The sequence below is a fragment of the Primulina tabacum genome, chromosome 5 (genome assembly GCF_025594145.1).
Source record: "Primulina tabacum isolate GXHZ01 chromosome 5, ASM2559414v2, whole genome shotgun sequence".
Lineage (NCBI taxonomy): Eukaryota > Viridiplantae > Streptophyta > Magnoliopsida > Lamiales > Gesneriaceae > Primulina > Primulina tabacum.
The window spans coordinates 19,581,154-19,597,525 of NC_134554.1; the positions used below are offsets into that span (position 1 = coordinate 19,581,154).

The window sequence follows — 16,372 nt, forward strand, 5'->3', positions numbered from 1 at the left end:
CATTGAGTATCATCATAAGATGAGATTGGGTGTAGTTTTGACATACGAAGGAGCCAGTGCATTGTCGGAATTCACTACTCGCCTATGAGTGAAGATATCATATGTGATATGACGAGTTAATAGTGCAAAGAGTCTCTGATCAGAGCAAGACATATGCTTTAGGGAAAGGAGTTTTTCTAGATGTACATACGATGTTATTGTTATTACTCAAAGATATATCACATTGTTATCGAATTCATTTTCAACACTCGATATATCAATGGTTGCAGATACAATCAAATAAATGAGTTGAAGGGACCATACTATACTCTAGCCATAACTTAAAGGTCTTGCAGGCACTACCAGTGATGCCTAGGAGATGATGAGCCAATGCTACTAGACGATATTATCATTATCCGATAGGTGCAATCATAATTAAGTTATGACACTCTTGATCGAGGGATAAATGAAAAGAATGAAGCTAATTAGGGTAAGCCCGAATATAAACAAATGTTGTTCCGATCACATGAAGTTGTGAACTCATGACTAGCAGTATCTCCGGACTATTGAGAGTCATACAAATATTATATTTTATGTTATCATTGAGATATTCAAGTTTTTTAAACTTAGCGATTGTAGTTTGATGGAGATTAAACATATTGCTTATAAAAGAGTTATAAAGAAGTTTATAAGTTGATTCCAAGTAATGGAAGATATGGAAGTTAGCTTAATAGCTAATTAAGTGAAAGTAAAAATATCTGTTTACATGATTGTCGATCGGAGTTATAATAAGTTCATAATTATTTATTTAGTAAATTTAGAATTTACTAAATAAATAATAATATGCAAAATTCTCATGAAATATATATAAAGTATTATCAAAAATTGATAATGATTTAATTATGCATGATATTTTTAAGAGTAGAAAATACATACATGAGATAGTTCGAATAATGGAATTACCGTATCTTGATTAAAGTATGACTCCTGATTAGGTTATGAATTAAAACTTATAAATATTTTATTAAGAGATATATGAAATAACACAACTTTTGTACAAAAAATTTTTCACGGCTTTTTCTCTCTCTAAATTTTCGGTCATCTCAATAATTTTGGAAGAATGTTTTCAGCCACCATTCCACTGTCGTGTTGCCGCCCTGATGTCACCGCACCGCGGCCAGTATTTTGAGATTTTCTGCGATCTAATTTCAACGCAAATTTGTATAGATTTCTAGTGCATACACACTAAGAACAAAACTTCTGATCGTGGATATGATTAAAAAATTGAAAAAAGTTCGTAGAGATATATAAAGACTATATCCCCTTAAAATCCGGAATATTTTGTTGTCCAATGTTTAGAACACAAATATAAATATTTTAAATGTCCTATGAATAGTTTTAAATCATACGACATTCAAGAATATTTTGAACATAAAAAAAATTAAAACTTTCACTGCGTCTTGATTGCTAAAAAATAGTACATCATCATACACCCAATTCCTAATAACTAATTGAGTTCATCATTTATTTTATATTTGTTTATAGAATTTAGCCATCAAAGAGTAGGGGAGGATGATAAATTACCTATATACATATTAAATGGAACATAGGAAGACCCAAATTGTGAGGCAATCAGTCATGGAATGCATATAAATGGCGATCATTTATCGGGCTTCGAAAAATTACACTAGTACAAGAGTCACTTAAATTATGCTCCTTGCCTAAACGTCACGCTATCCCTTTTACAAAATTGTAAGTTCCAAATACTTGTACCAATTTGAATCAAAAAAATGGCAAAAAAAAATTTCAAAAAAAAAAAAAACATAGTTTCACTCCAGATTTTGACAACTCACACAACATATAGATTTATTTTCCAGTGATAACATTACATTTATCCTTCGATATCAGGGTCGTTTAAAATCCATATATCAAAATACCAAAACCTTTCAAAAAAAAATTCGACAAATGAAATCTAAGATTAATTAGATAGTCAAAAAGATATGAAGAATACTAAAAGTGTGATTAATTCCACGCGTGGACGCCTAAATATATAGTACAGAATCATTGATTTGAACAGAAATACAAAAATAGCTAAAATGTAAATCCATCAATCACTGAGAATATGTAGTCTACAATAGTGTCAGTAAATGACATGGAAAAAAATAACACAAACTATATATATCTATCTACATGCGATGTTGAAAACTGAAGAAGCAAATAAGAGGGCGGTAGGCAGAAGAAGAAAACTAAAAAATTAATCCAACTTTAAACCAGGAAGTGACTCAAGCTTTCAATTTTTCACCATGGATTGCTAATATCATCTGCAAGTCGGTCTTTTACGACAACTATATACTTCCGAATCAATCGCAGCACCTTAGTGTGAAAGATGTCTTGAATTTAAGACGAGGCCATGAATCAAGTTCGAGTATTCCCATTACCTAGCGTGAGCTCGAGATCATCCATCCCCACCTCGTGAATCCTCTCCCCTTCCCATGGTTTAACAGCCATATTCTCAAAGTCGAATTCGGGACACTTTTCTTCATTTGAGGTAGCACCCTTGGAAGGAACACGTTGAGCAACAGATCTCACCAGATTAAAAGTTGGAGATGTTGGAACCAAGTTGGTTACATTTGCGTAGGCTTGGAAGTTCATCCATTGCCCCGAATCAACAGTAGATGTGTCAGATTCGTCACACTCGGGTATAGCAAACTCTGGTTTGAAACGCTGGGTACGAGTCGGACTATCTGGGGCCGAAGCCGCAAAACAAGGGATATTAAAGGCAGACATGGATTCCTTGGCAAGGGTCTCTAAATTGAAAGTGTTCTTGGGGATTCGGGTAGGGGATGATAAAGGTGGAGTTACAGGGGCACTGTTTGATATCCGGAGAGGAGGAAGAGACGCAGGGAGTGAGTTAAGAAGGAAAGCGAATGGGTGAAATGGGTCATTGGCGTTTTGACGAGTAGGGCTTGGGCATAAAGAGGAAGAGGGGCTCGGTTGATACGAGGGAATCGGGCTCGCAAAATATGAAGAAGGCGGGCTTGGATTCCTGGACGAACTCGGGGTAATGTTGGCCGAAATGCCTCCTATTTTTATTGGACATGGCTTGCATCCCTGCATATTGATTGTTACATAAGATTAGATGAAAAGGTTTCACTCCCTTTTAATGAAGCATAATTAGTAATTGAAGTTTCAAGAAATTAACTGCATATTTAATCAGCGTGGAGCCAATTCAATTTTCATGACTAATTTTTCTTAGTTTTTCATCTGCTTCAAATAAACCTTGAACAGTTTTTGCAGAAATAAAGGTCAATTGCAGCAGCCATCAGAACGGCAGATTTAATGTCAATATAACAGAGAACAAATTATCAAACAACTAGATCAAATTCCAAAATATGAACTGCCCTTCCCAAGTAACAATTACAACATGAAGAAATAAAAAAAACCCTAAAACAGAAAACAGCAATCTTGATCAAAATTAGGAAAACCTACATCCCAAACTCAGAGGTCTCTACAAATCCAAGGAAACCCACTACTTAAATTTAAAACCCCATCGGTATGAAAGATCCAGTCACCAAAGAGGGGAAGAAACCCAGATGCAAAGAGGAAATTAAAAAATAAACTACGCAAAAAATGTCGATAAAAGTTAACCTTTCGATAAGTGGTGCCATCCGGCTCAACGACCCATCCAGCCTCAGCACAAAGCGCTTTCAATACTTCATTATTGTCGCAGTGCTTAGGCAAATCATAGTTCCCCTGCGCCCTTAACCCGGTATAAATTTTAGCCGCAGTTGCCCTCCTCCTCCTCTCTCTCCGCCTGTTGTTCTCCCTTTCTCTCCAAGAAGGCTTCCTCCTGCCTCCGTCGCCATTTCCAGCTGCTGCAGACGAAGATATCGATCCTCCAGCTTCCCACATCATTTTTTCCCCTTAAATCCAATATTCTCTCTCCTTGAATATATATAAAATATACATATATATATAGCTTATATGCGTAGAGTACTCCCGAGGAATACGCTTCCCCAGCGTGGAAGAATCTGTGTGTGAATTGTTCTTGTATTGTATTTATTAATGTGGATGTGTTCGGACTGGGAAGGAAAAGTAAATAATTCCAGTTGTGCGTGTAGTGTGTACCTGTCAGCAATATTGGCCAATCAAATCAACTTGAATTGAAAAACAAATTATAATTATACCATGATCAAATGATCAATTTTTTTTATAAATGACCCATTATGCTTCCATATAATAAATTGAACGATTTACCTTTTTGACCAGAGTGCCGTCATGTTATATCCACCGAGTTTTACACACTGCATGTTGGGCTCCTCACAGCCCAACCACACAATCTCAACCAATGGTTTCTAACGCAGTTTCCTTCAACAGCACTTAGCACAACCCTGTTTCATTTTCTACTTCAGGGTGTATAATAAAGTAGTTCAATTTGAAACTAATACACGAGAGGGGCAAAAGCCTTGGTCTTTTATTCAAACATAACAAATTATTATTATATAGTAACCTTAGAGGAGGAGGAACTTGTTTAGTAGCTGAAATTAAAACACACATAAACTAGATAGAAAATATTATAATGTTTTGAGAGAATATGAAGAGGTTGAATGATGCATTCATCTTCCTTCTGTCTTGTTATTTATAGAAAGCCCATCGCGGATTTGATTTTCGGACTTCAAACTCTTGCTATAACTTTTCTTTATTATCATCCAGCTGTGTTTGGCACTATGTCTTGAGTGGGTTGAGTGGGTGGTTGTATGGTGCCTCCACTTTTTCTCGAGTTGTCATTTTATATATTGTCAATATAGAAACAGCTTGTTCTTCCAATTTTATCTCCTGGCATAACCAGTAGATATGTGTTTGGATCATATCAGCTGAAATCTCATTCTCTGCTTCTTTTAACAGTTTGTATAGATCTTTGAAGATTACCAACTGCTTTCTTATTACCTTAATCTGTCTTTTGAAAACCTTGAGATATGTAGAATATATTTTCTTAGGTTTCAAACTTCGTTTTAATGCTTGTGTGATTTTCTTGTTCCCATTTACTCTATATTTATAGGTGTAATTTTGGGTCCAGGTCTTTAAGTTAGTGGGCAAATTGCATGTCTACTTGCTTTTGTCGGGGAATCTTTTTCTTTTGTTATCACCAAGGAAAAACGATTGTGGTCACATATCCACTTTTTTTGTCGAAGAATCTTAAATTTTTGGTGTCCCCGAGGAAAACGTGGTTGTGATCCTAACACCACTTGGTCTTATTTCTGCAAGATGCTTCCTGTCTGATCTAGGTTTGAAGCCCTTGCCAAATTCTGGCTCTTTTTGATTTGGGCATTTTAGGCAGATATATTCCGACCATCTTCCTACATGAGCCATGTTGCAGAATTTTCGACGAGTTCCTTTATTCCCCGGAAACTTGCTATTCCACAAAAGATTTCTTTTCTTTTCAAATAAATCTTCTTCAAAACTAGGGGTTTTTCCTGTCACAGTATTTAACAGGATAGGCTCATCGAATTTGTGCAAAACTTTGGGGTTTTGGAGGATAGTCTTTTGTATTACAGATCATAGCTGAGTATAAGCCTGTAAACATCATGTGATTCGATCAGAGACAATTCTCTTATCAGCTTGTTGTAGCCTACCCGCAACTTCTGCATTTAGGGCAAGCTTATTGAATTCGTTTTGAAACATTTCAAGTTGTTCTCTCAAATGCCTCTGCATTTTTATGATGGCATCGATATCACCGCTGTCCATCTCTTTTTAAAAAATCTGCAAGAATATTTTCATGAGATTTAATGACCACAATATCAAAAATATAATTTTGAAATAACGCTTGCCATCTTAATAATCTGACATTCTCGGGTTTAGATTCTATTATATTCCTCAAGAAAGCTTTTACATGTGTATAATCAACTTTTAAAGTAAATTTCTTTGCAAGTAAAAATAATGGTCATTGTTCAAAAGCCCTTTTTACTGTATAAAATTCTTTTTTGTTGATATGTCATCTTATGGCTTCTGCGTCTGAGAAGAGTCCACCCACCAATGATCACTGGCATCTGTATTAATATCAGATGATCTATGTCCTAGGGAATAGTCATTTTTGGAATATTTTTACAAATCTCCTTGAGTTGGCTAAGTCCTTGGGTGTGTTCTTTCGTCTATATAAATTTCGCATCTTTTTTCAATAATGGACTAAACACTTTCCTGTGTTTTGCTAGGTTTTTAATGAACATCCCAGCAAAATTAACAAATCCCAGAAAACTTTGAATTTGTTTCTTTTCTTTTAGCTTGTCTGCAAAATTTTGCACCTTTTCTACTATATGATCCTGCAAAATTATACCAAACATATCGATTTTTATTCCAAGGAATTCTATTTTTCTTGTGACAATGACTGCTTTATTTTCCGATAGAATCAGTCCTTCTTTTTTACAAACATAAAAAGAAAATCTATAAATGCTTGATATGTTCTTTCATATTTTTAGATACGATTAAAACATCATCAATATAGACAAACATAAACTTAAAATAATCTTTAAATAGATTATCCGTTTTCCTTTGAATATCTAAAGTGACTTAGCCAATCTCATTGATATACCTCCCAGATATAGTGTCCTTGTGGTGTGGAGAAAGCTGTGAATTTCTTGCGTTCTTCCTGCATCCGAATCTGATAAAAACCAGACTTACAATCAAATTAAGAGAATATTTTTGCATTGCGTATTCAACTAATTAGATGTTCTCTACTAGGTATGAAATACCAATCAAACTCCAAAATCTTATTAATTTCTCGGTAATTAATAACTAGTCTGGGTTTGTTCTTTTTTATTTCACCATGATTTCTTACAAGAAATCTTGGGCTGCTATATGGTGAAATTCCTACTTTGATTAAACTAAGGTTCAGATGTTCCTTAATTATAATCTGCATATCCTTTTGATCTATTATGTTCATTTAGATAGGCTTGCATCGGACAAATTTATACTCTTTTCCCTCATTAATTTTAAGGCAGGATTTGAGTTGATTTTTATCCCACCATGCTAAGGGATCTTCATTGAAATTTTCTTTGATCCTTTTCTTAACATCTTCTAATGATACCCTTGATTCAAACCCTATCTCATTCTGATATAGAGCTATCTTGGGGCACTCTATTTCTTCTGGTTGGATACGCTTATCTGCTCTTAATTGGATCATTGCTTCTCCAAAATTTCTAGAATCCTACATTTTTGGGTTCAGAAGTTTTACTTCATCACCACGCTTGCTGCAAAACTGAATTGGAAATTTCTATAAAATGTATCTCTTAGTTTCTGGACTATGATGTTGTGATCACAAGGTGTTGTGAACACTAATCGTCTAATTTCATTTTCTTGCGTATAGGACTTAAACGTTTGTAGCAAATTATTTCCGAGCTAAATGTAAGCTTCCGTATCATGAAAATAAATTTGTGGTGTTTTTACCTTATACCAAGGTGTATGTCCAGCACCTCCAATTACGATTTCTGTCATTTTAATCCTTTTACATAAAATTAAAATCATTTTAGATAAATCTCTCCCAGCAATTTTAGGTAGATATTCTTCCAAATTATTTGCAAAAACTCCTCTTTTTGCTGTACAGATTCCAACGCCTGAATCAATATAAGCAGCAACATATTCTGCCTTATATTGTTCGTTTAACATTCCTACTGGAATGTATATCGAGAATCGGCTTGTGATCATTGAATTTTCCAGATTTTATCCTCAGCCAAAAACTCCATTCCAAACTCTAGATGTTTCCAAGGTTTATGTTCCTCAAGAAACTCAAGTCTAAGAATCAATCAATCTAGTTCTTTTCCTGGAATTCCTTTGATACGAACTTACAATTCTCCTATATTGATTAATCCTTGGTAAGATCCTATCATATGTTGTTCTAAATAGTATATGGTATTATAAGGAAATTGATTCTTTTGTTTCGTAATATCAAATATTATTTTTACTTCATTCAACCCTTCTGGATGTCTAAGCATTCCTATTGTCTAAAAATTTTTTTAGTGTCTGTTGGGTTTCTTGGATATGTGTTTTTCCCCACATATAGCTTGTAATCTTATCTTCTTGAAAAGATAGTCTTCTTGATTTCAATCTAAGATTTTGATTCCTCTGTAGAATCGGTTTGTCTTATATTTGGATATATGTTTCATGTATTAAGGGAAACTCAACTCTTTCTGGATAAATTGTCTGAGCCACTTTTCCAAATATCTCAGATATTTCAATAAACTCATTTCTAATAAACAATTCTGAATTATGTGTATTAGATAGAGCATATGAAATTTGATAGGTAATAGAATATGATCTATTACCCTCTTTCATCAGCCTTTTTTCTTTAAATTTCTAATGCAACGTCAAAGCTCGGCTGAAATCTCGATCTGCCAAGTTGTTGGCAATCCTTGGATAAATTAATCCTACAATTTTTCCTGCACAGAGATTTACCGAGATTGTTCCCAGTACTGAATCTTGAAGATTATCCATTCGTTTATCGCATATAGCGATGTCAATGGGTGAATCTATTCTTTCTTTAAAAGTAGCTTTTATTATAATCTGGATTGCTCCGATATGAATCCAGGACATGGTTCGTGCTACTTCTATCTTGAATTTTTGTAATTCCTCCTTAATTTTCTCAGAATGAATTAGTTGCATCTTCATTCTATTTCATGTAAGTTCCATCGGAATTGTCATTTCCATTCTGAAAACTTTATAGATTAGATGATGCTTTCTATTTCTTAGGCTAAGACTTCCTAAGAATTTTTCTGCTTGTCCTACAGAGAATCCTTGATATCTCTGAAGACCAGGGTTTTCTCTCACGATCCTTTGTATCATGTTATGAGATATTGCTGTATGGCTAAAGAAACCAGACAAATCTTCATGTGTTTCGTGTTGAAATACCTCGTTTTCAGTCAGATTCCGATTCTGTTCCATCAGATCCTCCCTAACTTAAGACTTCCTCTTCTTCATATATACTTTCATCTGAGGCAATATCCTCGAATTGGTATACTTGAACAAAATCTCGGTAATAAAATGCTTCTGCAATATCCGGAGTTTGATCGAAGCGTTTACTACCTCCTTTTCATTTTCTGGACAGTTAATTGAGATATGACATCTTGCTCCACATGTCCAGCAATTACAATCTTTAAAACTTTCATTAGCTCTTGTGTGAGCTCTTATGAAAGTTTTCTTTGTAGGTGTTCTTCATGTGCTTCGAGATATATTCGATGATTGAGATGATATCATACTTCTTGATGGTCCACTTCTTTATCCAGATATATAAGATCTGGATTTTTGTCTGGACCAAACTGTTCTTGGTTTCCGAGTACTCTTTCCACTTTTAGCATAAAGATGAGTCCTAAAACTTTTCCTCTTCTCTGGTTTACTTCCAATAATTGTTGAAAGATCATTTTCCTTATAACACAAAGGAGTACATTTGTTAATACCCCTTAATCGTTTGTAATTCTTTTATAATGCTGCCAGATGACACAATTCTGCTAATTTTTCTTTGAGAAAAGAGGCCCTTCATGCCAATGTATATGGATTGCCAGTGACATATTCTCTTATTAGCATTTCTCTCCAGGGACTTGGCATTTTGGCGAAGAAAAGTTACATTACTATATCTTTTTTGACCCCTAAATTCCATCCGTATTTGGTGAACAACATAATATATTCATCCATTAAACATATGTCATTAATTCAAGACTATAAAGAGCTTGAGTATATTTCTTTTTCCTCTTTGTATCTTGACTATTAAAATAATATACCCCTATAAATTATGCTTTAAAAAGGGTAACAATTCTTCTGGCTATCTCGCTAAGAGATTCTCCGGCTAGGACTGATTCTTTGGTTTCTACCGAAGTCATGTCCCAAGCAATTTTAACAGATCCCATAAGACTCATTTCCAGAAGTTTAATGAATCAATCTCTCTTGAGATCAAGTATTCCTGCTGCAATTCTCATAGCAGATGTCCAATCATCTATGAGATCTTCTATGTTTTTTAAATCTAATACATCTAGGTTAAGCATAACCCCATAAAGATATATAGGTTCTAAATCAGATTTCCCATAGGGTGTTTGGTGCAAAGGAATTTGATTCTTCCTTGACCTTGTTCCCACTGGGTGTGATTCTATACCAGTATAAAAGTCTGGTTGGGATTCTCTCATATTTAAATTCTGAGATCTCACACTTTCTCTTGGTGGTTCCTGCGAAGATGACCATGTTACGGTGGGTTTTTCGCCCTCAGTTGTGTTCATCTTTAGATCTACAACCTTGAGATTTGCAAAAGATTCTGCAAGGTCTTGGAGATCTTCTAGATCAATATTTTCTAAAGTTGTCATCAAATTAATTTCTTTTCTGAGACTGTTTTGATTAGATTAATCATTTTTCTTCTTCAGTTAAAGGTTTTGGCATCAATTTGGGCTTTCCTCTTTAATTTAATAGAGTTTCAGTACCAAATGATGGTGGTAACCTTCCTTCTGAAGTCCTCTTACTAGAACTTGGTTGTTGTTCTAGGTTTTGAAGTCTTGTTCAAATATTCTTTAATATTCCAAGAGTTTCTTTCTGGTTTCAAGGATTTTATCCACATCTGCGGTACATAATACAACATATTGTCATAATTTTGTATTGTTTTTTGAATTTCTCTAAGATCTCCGGAAAGTTTAGAGGAATCCGGTACTATTTCTAAGAACCTGTTATTTTAAATCATAAGTTTATCTTAAGACTCTGATAAGTTCTCTTCTTTTCTTGATATCTAACCTTGGCTAGATCTTCCTGCTCCGAATATTTTAGAGATTTGTAATATATCCTATAAATAATTAATTTCTATCGAATTCATTTGCAACTATTGATATACCGAAGGTTGCAAATTCGATTGGGAGATATAAGTTGAAGGGACCGTACTGTAGGTTAACCATAACTTACTAGTTCTTGCAGGCGATATCAGTGGAACATAGGAGATCAATGGGCGATGGTACAGAAGCTCTTACCATGATATCATAGGTACAATCAGATTTGAGTTATGATGTTCTTGAACAAGGGGTTGTTGAAAAAAAATGAGAATAAATAGGGTAAGCCGGAATAAGTACAAATGTTGTCCTGAATCACATGATGTTGTGAACTAACGGTTAGTTGTATACATGAGTCATTGAAGGTCACACAAGTATTGGATTATAGCAGGGAATGGACCGGTCGAATATAGAATTCATAATTGCATATATAACGTCACTATTATTACTCAAAGATACATCATTTCGTCATCGAATTCATTTGCAACTCTTGATATACCGAAGGTTGCAAATTTGATTGGGAGATATAAGTTGAAGGGACCGTATTGTAGGTTAACCATAACTTACTAGTTCTTGCAGGCGATATCAGTGGAACATAGGAGATCAATGGGCGATGGTACAAAAGCTCTTACCATGATATCATAGGTACAATCAGATTTGAGTTATGATGTTCTTGAACAAGGGGTTGTTGAAAAAAAAATGAGATTAAATAGGGTAAGCCGGAATAAGTACAAATGTTGTCCAGAATCACATGATTTTGTGAACTAACGGTTAGTTGTATACCTGAGTCATTGAGGGTCACACAAGTATTGGATTATAGCAGGGAATGGACCGGTCGAATATAGAATTCCTAATTGCATATATAACGTCACTATTATTACTCAAAGATACATCATTTCGTCATCGAATTCATTTGAAACTCTTGATATACCGAAGGTTGCAAAATCGATTGGGAGATATAAGTTGAAGGGACCGTACTGTAGGTTAACCATAACTTACTAGTTCTTGCAGGCGATATCAGTGGAACATAGGAGATCAATGGGAGATTGTACAGAAGCTCTTACCATGATATGATAGGTACAATCAGATTTGAGTTATGATATTTTTGAACAAGGGGTTGTTGAAAAAAAAGAGACTAAATAGGGTAAGCCGGAATAAGTACAAATGTTGTCCTGAATCACATGATGTTGTGAAATAACGGTTAGTTGTATACATGAGTCATTGAGGGTCACACAAGTATTGGATTATAGCACGGAATGGACCGGTCGAATATAGAATTCCTAATTGCATATACAATGTCACTATTATTATTCAAAGATATATCACTTCGTTATCGAATTCATTTGCAACTCTTGATATATCGAAGGTTGCAAATTCGATTGGGAGATATAAGTTGAAGGGACCGTACTGTAGGTTAACCATAACTTACTAGTTCTTGCAGGCGATATCAGTGGAACATAGGACATCAATGGGCAATGGTACAGAAGCCCTTACCATGATATGATAGATACAATCAGATTTGAGTTATGATGTTCTTGAACAAGGGGTTGTTGAAAAAAAAAATGAGACTAAATAGGGTAAGCCGGAATAAGTACAAATGCTGTCCTGAATCACATGATGTTGTGAACTAACGGTTAGTTGTATACATGAGTCATTGAGGGTCATACAAGTATTGGATTATAGAGGGAATGGACCGGTCGAATATAGAATTCCTAATTGCATATATAATGTCACTATTATTAATCAAAGATACATCATTTCGTCATCGAATTCATTTGCAACTCTTGATATACCGAAGGTTGCAAATTCGATTGAGAGATATAAGTTGAAGAGACCGTACTGTAGGTTAACCATAACTTACTAGTTCTTGCAGGCGATATCATTGGAACATTGGAGATCAATGGGCGATGGTACAAAAGCTCTTACCACGATTTGATAGGTACAATCAGATTTGAGTTATGATGTTCTTGAACAAGGGGTTGTTGAAAAAAATGAGACTAATTAGGGTAAGCCGGAATAAGTACAAATGTTGTCCTGAATCACATGATGTTGTGAACTAACGGTTAGTTGTACACATGAGTCATTGAGGGTCACACAAGTATTGGATTTTTTGTTCTCATTGAGTAATCAAATTCTAGGAGTTGAATTTGACTAATGCAGTTTGATAGAGATCAAACATATTTATTATAAAGGAGTTCATAAATGAATTTCATTATTGAAAGTTGTGAAAATTAGCTTAACGGCTAATTAAGCGAAGAGAGTGCAACTGCCGTGAAATAGTTCAGAAATAGGCTTATGTCAAAATAAATCACTGAAAAATTTTGTTCTTCAAAATTGTCCTTTTGATTACATGAATGAGATTTGCACCTTCGCCGCATCGGCGTTGTCTGATCTTCGGTCGAAGTTATAATTAGTTTATAATTATTTAATTTAAAATATGCTAATTAAATAATAATTGAGTAGTAGTCAGTACTGTGTAATATTCCCAAAAAATATTCTATAGGGGTTTAGAATTGATTGATTGATATTTATTTAATTATACTATATTTTGTATTATCAGGAGTTGATAATTATTTAATTTAAATGGTATTTTCAAGAGTGAAAAATGAAACATAAGAGTTTTACGTAACATAAATACAAAATCCTGATTAAAGGAGAGAATATTTTTTTGATTAAAATTATACTTATAACATGTTATCAAAAGTTGATAATACACCATTAATAAAACCTAACATAAGAAATTACAATATAATTTTATATACTATCCCGCCTCCCCAAGTACAACTCTCGGCCAACTGGATGTTTGTAAATCAAAATTGCTATTGGTCAATTTGTGATTGAGAAATCATGAAAAGTCCCGGCAAAGTTTGATTAAACAATGAAAAAGGGGTGCCCCAATTGGTGAATGAGAATAAAAAAAATATCTGCCAATTATTTTATTGGAAAAATCATAAGGGTCCGGCCAATCGGTGATCAGCAATCAAGTTGCTCTCGGTCACTTTGATTTGGGAATCAGATCTAGTCTCAACGTAAATCTTTTTTGGTTTTTAATACAAATTTAAAAAAGATCATCGTCTTCAATCATTGACCATATTCGGAGAATTGAAAAGGGATTTTAATATAGTTGATTATTCATAGAAAATACAAGGATTATCTCTCCTTGAATTTTGGAATAGTTTGAAGTTCAATGTTTAGACATCCTGTGGTTGAGATTTAAATCATATGACGCCAAAAATTTTTTGTTTGTCAAATTAAAATTTATTTTAAAATTTTAAACTTCCGCTGCATTTTGGGTGCGAGAAAACTGTATTCCAACAGTGATATCAGAGCGTAGATTTTTCAATCATATGATTCTTTTGTTTATGATTTAAATCGTATTTAGTTTTTTTTTAACCGCATCAGAAAATCTTTCATAAAATTGTAGAGCTTAAAAATTTTGTTTTTTTTAAAAAAAACTTTTATGCATTACCCGGAACAGTTTGGGGGTAGCGGGTATGGTTGCCCAGCGCAGGCAGAGTTTTCTGTGCTACCCAGAATAGTTCCAAGCAACGAGTAGCGAGCAACACTAATAGTGCATGCATTACACTGCTTACGCAGTTTTTAAATAAAAAATTGTTTTTGCGTAGGGCAACACACTGCTCTGCGCGAAATGACAAGTTCTTGTTGACGACTGCCCGAATTGATCGGGAGACAAAAGGCTTATTTGAAACCATGTCCTTTCCATAGACTGGTTTTGACTTGGGCCCATGGCAATTTTATGAATTTTTCAAAATTTTTATGTGCTTAATTTATATTTTTTGAAATATTGGTTAAATTTACCATTGGAATAATTTTTGATAAAATTTAATTTCTTTATTATAAAACAAATAATTAATAATTAGGTTTTAATTATTTATGATATAAATTGTTTTACAAAAAATATAATTATTAATAAATTAATTGGATAATTTAGTAAAAAAATTTATTCAATCTATTTTAAATATGGCGATCAATAATAAATATAGAAGATTCATGCTTCGGTTATGGATGTAGCAATGAAAATCTACTTCTTGCTTAACCCATAAATCAGTATGTCTATTAGAAAATGACATGATCCACTATTACTTTTTTTTATCAAGCTTGCCCCCTGCATAATCTGTATATGAATAGTTAACTAAATTGAAAGAAGAGTATTTGCCATATTAAAGACCCACATTCTGTGTTTTTTTAAGTAATGAAATTGCTTAGAGTCCGACTGAAACCGAGCACACATACAGAAAAAAATACAATACCAGGTCGACTGGCCATTAGATACAATAAAGAACCTATTAAGCCTCAATACATAGTTATGTCAACACATATTCTCCCTTCATCTTTGTCTAGTTTAACTGATGAGCTAATCGGGGTTGCTGTTGTGGAATATGTTTCTATTCCAAATTTTTTGATTAGTTCCTTTGTGTACTTAGTTTGAATGATGCAAATACCATTATCCAATTGTTTCAATTACAAACTAAGAAAGAATGTCAGTTCACCCATCATACTCATATCAAACTCTTTATGCATCATTTTAGCAAACTTTTCATATAGTTTGGGGTTGGCTGACCCAAAAATAATATCATTAACATAAATTTGTACTAATAAAGTATGATTTCTTTTTATAAATTTAGAGTCTTATCAACAGTGCCTATAATAAAATAATGCTTAATTAGAAATTTAGACAGTGTTTCATACCAAGCTCTTGGAGTCTGTTTTAAACCATATAAAGTTTTGTTTAAGTGATAGACATAATCAGGAAATAAATTATTGATAAAACTTGGTGGTTGTTCAACATATACTTTTTCTTGTAGTTGTCCATTCATGAATGCACTATTTATATCCATTTGATAAACTTTGAAATTCTTGTAAGAGACATAATCAAGAAACATACAGATGACGTTCAATCTAACTACTGATGCATACGTTTCATCATATTCAATTTCTTCTTCTTGCTTGAATCTTTGGGCAACTAGTCTTACTTTGTTCCTCACTACGATTCCATCTTCATTTAGTTTGTTCTTGTACATCCATCTTGTACCTATAACTGAATGATCAGAAGGTCTTGAAACTAAGTTCCAGACATGATTTCTAGGAAACTGATTGAATTATTCTTGCATAACATTGATCCAGCTACTATTAGTTAGAGCTTCATCAATCTTTTTAGGTTCAATATTAGAAATAAATGTAGCATGTAAAACTGATTGATCACTTGCCCTTGTGAAGATGTTGGTTCCAGTTTCACAGTAGTTAGAGCCTAAATTTGAATTCATAAGCTTTTAAATCTGCAAAAAAGTCATGAAGTTTCATCTTGCTCAAATTTTTGGATTCATTCATTGTTATAGTTTTGACATCCCATTCTTTCGGGAGTCCTGTCATCATCTTCAAGATAACTTCTCAGTTTTTGTACACTTTTCCAAGTGCACTGAGTTCAATCACGTTTCCGGTTACTCTTTCATCAAAGTCAGACATTAATTCTCTATGTTTCATCTTGATCGCACTTATTGAGGGGAACCACACAGATTGAGTCCAGGGATGTGATTAATGTAAAAAAGTTATCCCGGAATCCCAGAGTAGCTAGAAGTAGTTGATTAAGC

The 16,372-nt window shown here is 33.8% G+C and overlaps 1 protein-coding gene across 1 annotated transcript; it reads right to left on the reverse strand.

Annotated features, from left to right (window-relative positions):
• Positions 1-2,071: 2,071 nt before the first annotated feature.
• Positions 2,072-4,060, reverse strand: LOC142547237 (protein BRASSINAZOLE-RESISTANT 1-like). Its single transcript, XM_075655412.1, has 2 exons — positions 3,628-4,060; positions 2,072-3,090 (listed from the first exon to the last, which is right to left on the reverse strand). The coding sequence occupies exons 1-2, from the start codon at positions 3,892-3,894 to the stop codon at positions 2,395-2,397; spliced, it is 963 nt and encodes a 320-aa protein (XP_075511527.1). The 5' UTR covers positions 3,895-4,060; the 3' UTR covers positions 2,072-2,394.
• Positions 4,061-16,372: the final 12,312 nt, after the last annotated feature.

What these genes read in the sequence shown, in the direction of transcription:
- LOC142547237 (XM_075655412.1), bottom strand. Translation starts at nt 3,894, where the DNA reads ATGATGTGGGAAGCTGGAGGATCGATATCTTCGTCTGCAGCAGCTGGA. An exon ending in ATGGCACCACTTATCGAAAG is followed by an intron (nt 3,091 to 3,627) that starts GTTAACTTTTAT and finishes ATCAATATGCAG; the next exon opens with GGATGCAAGCCATGTCCAAT.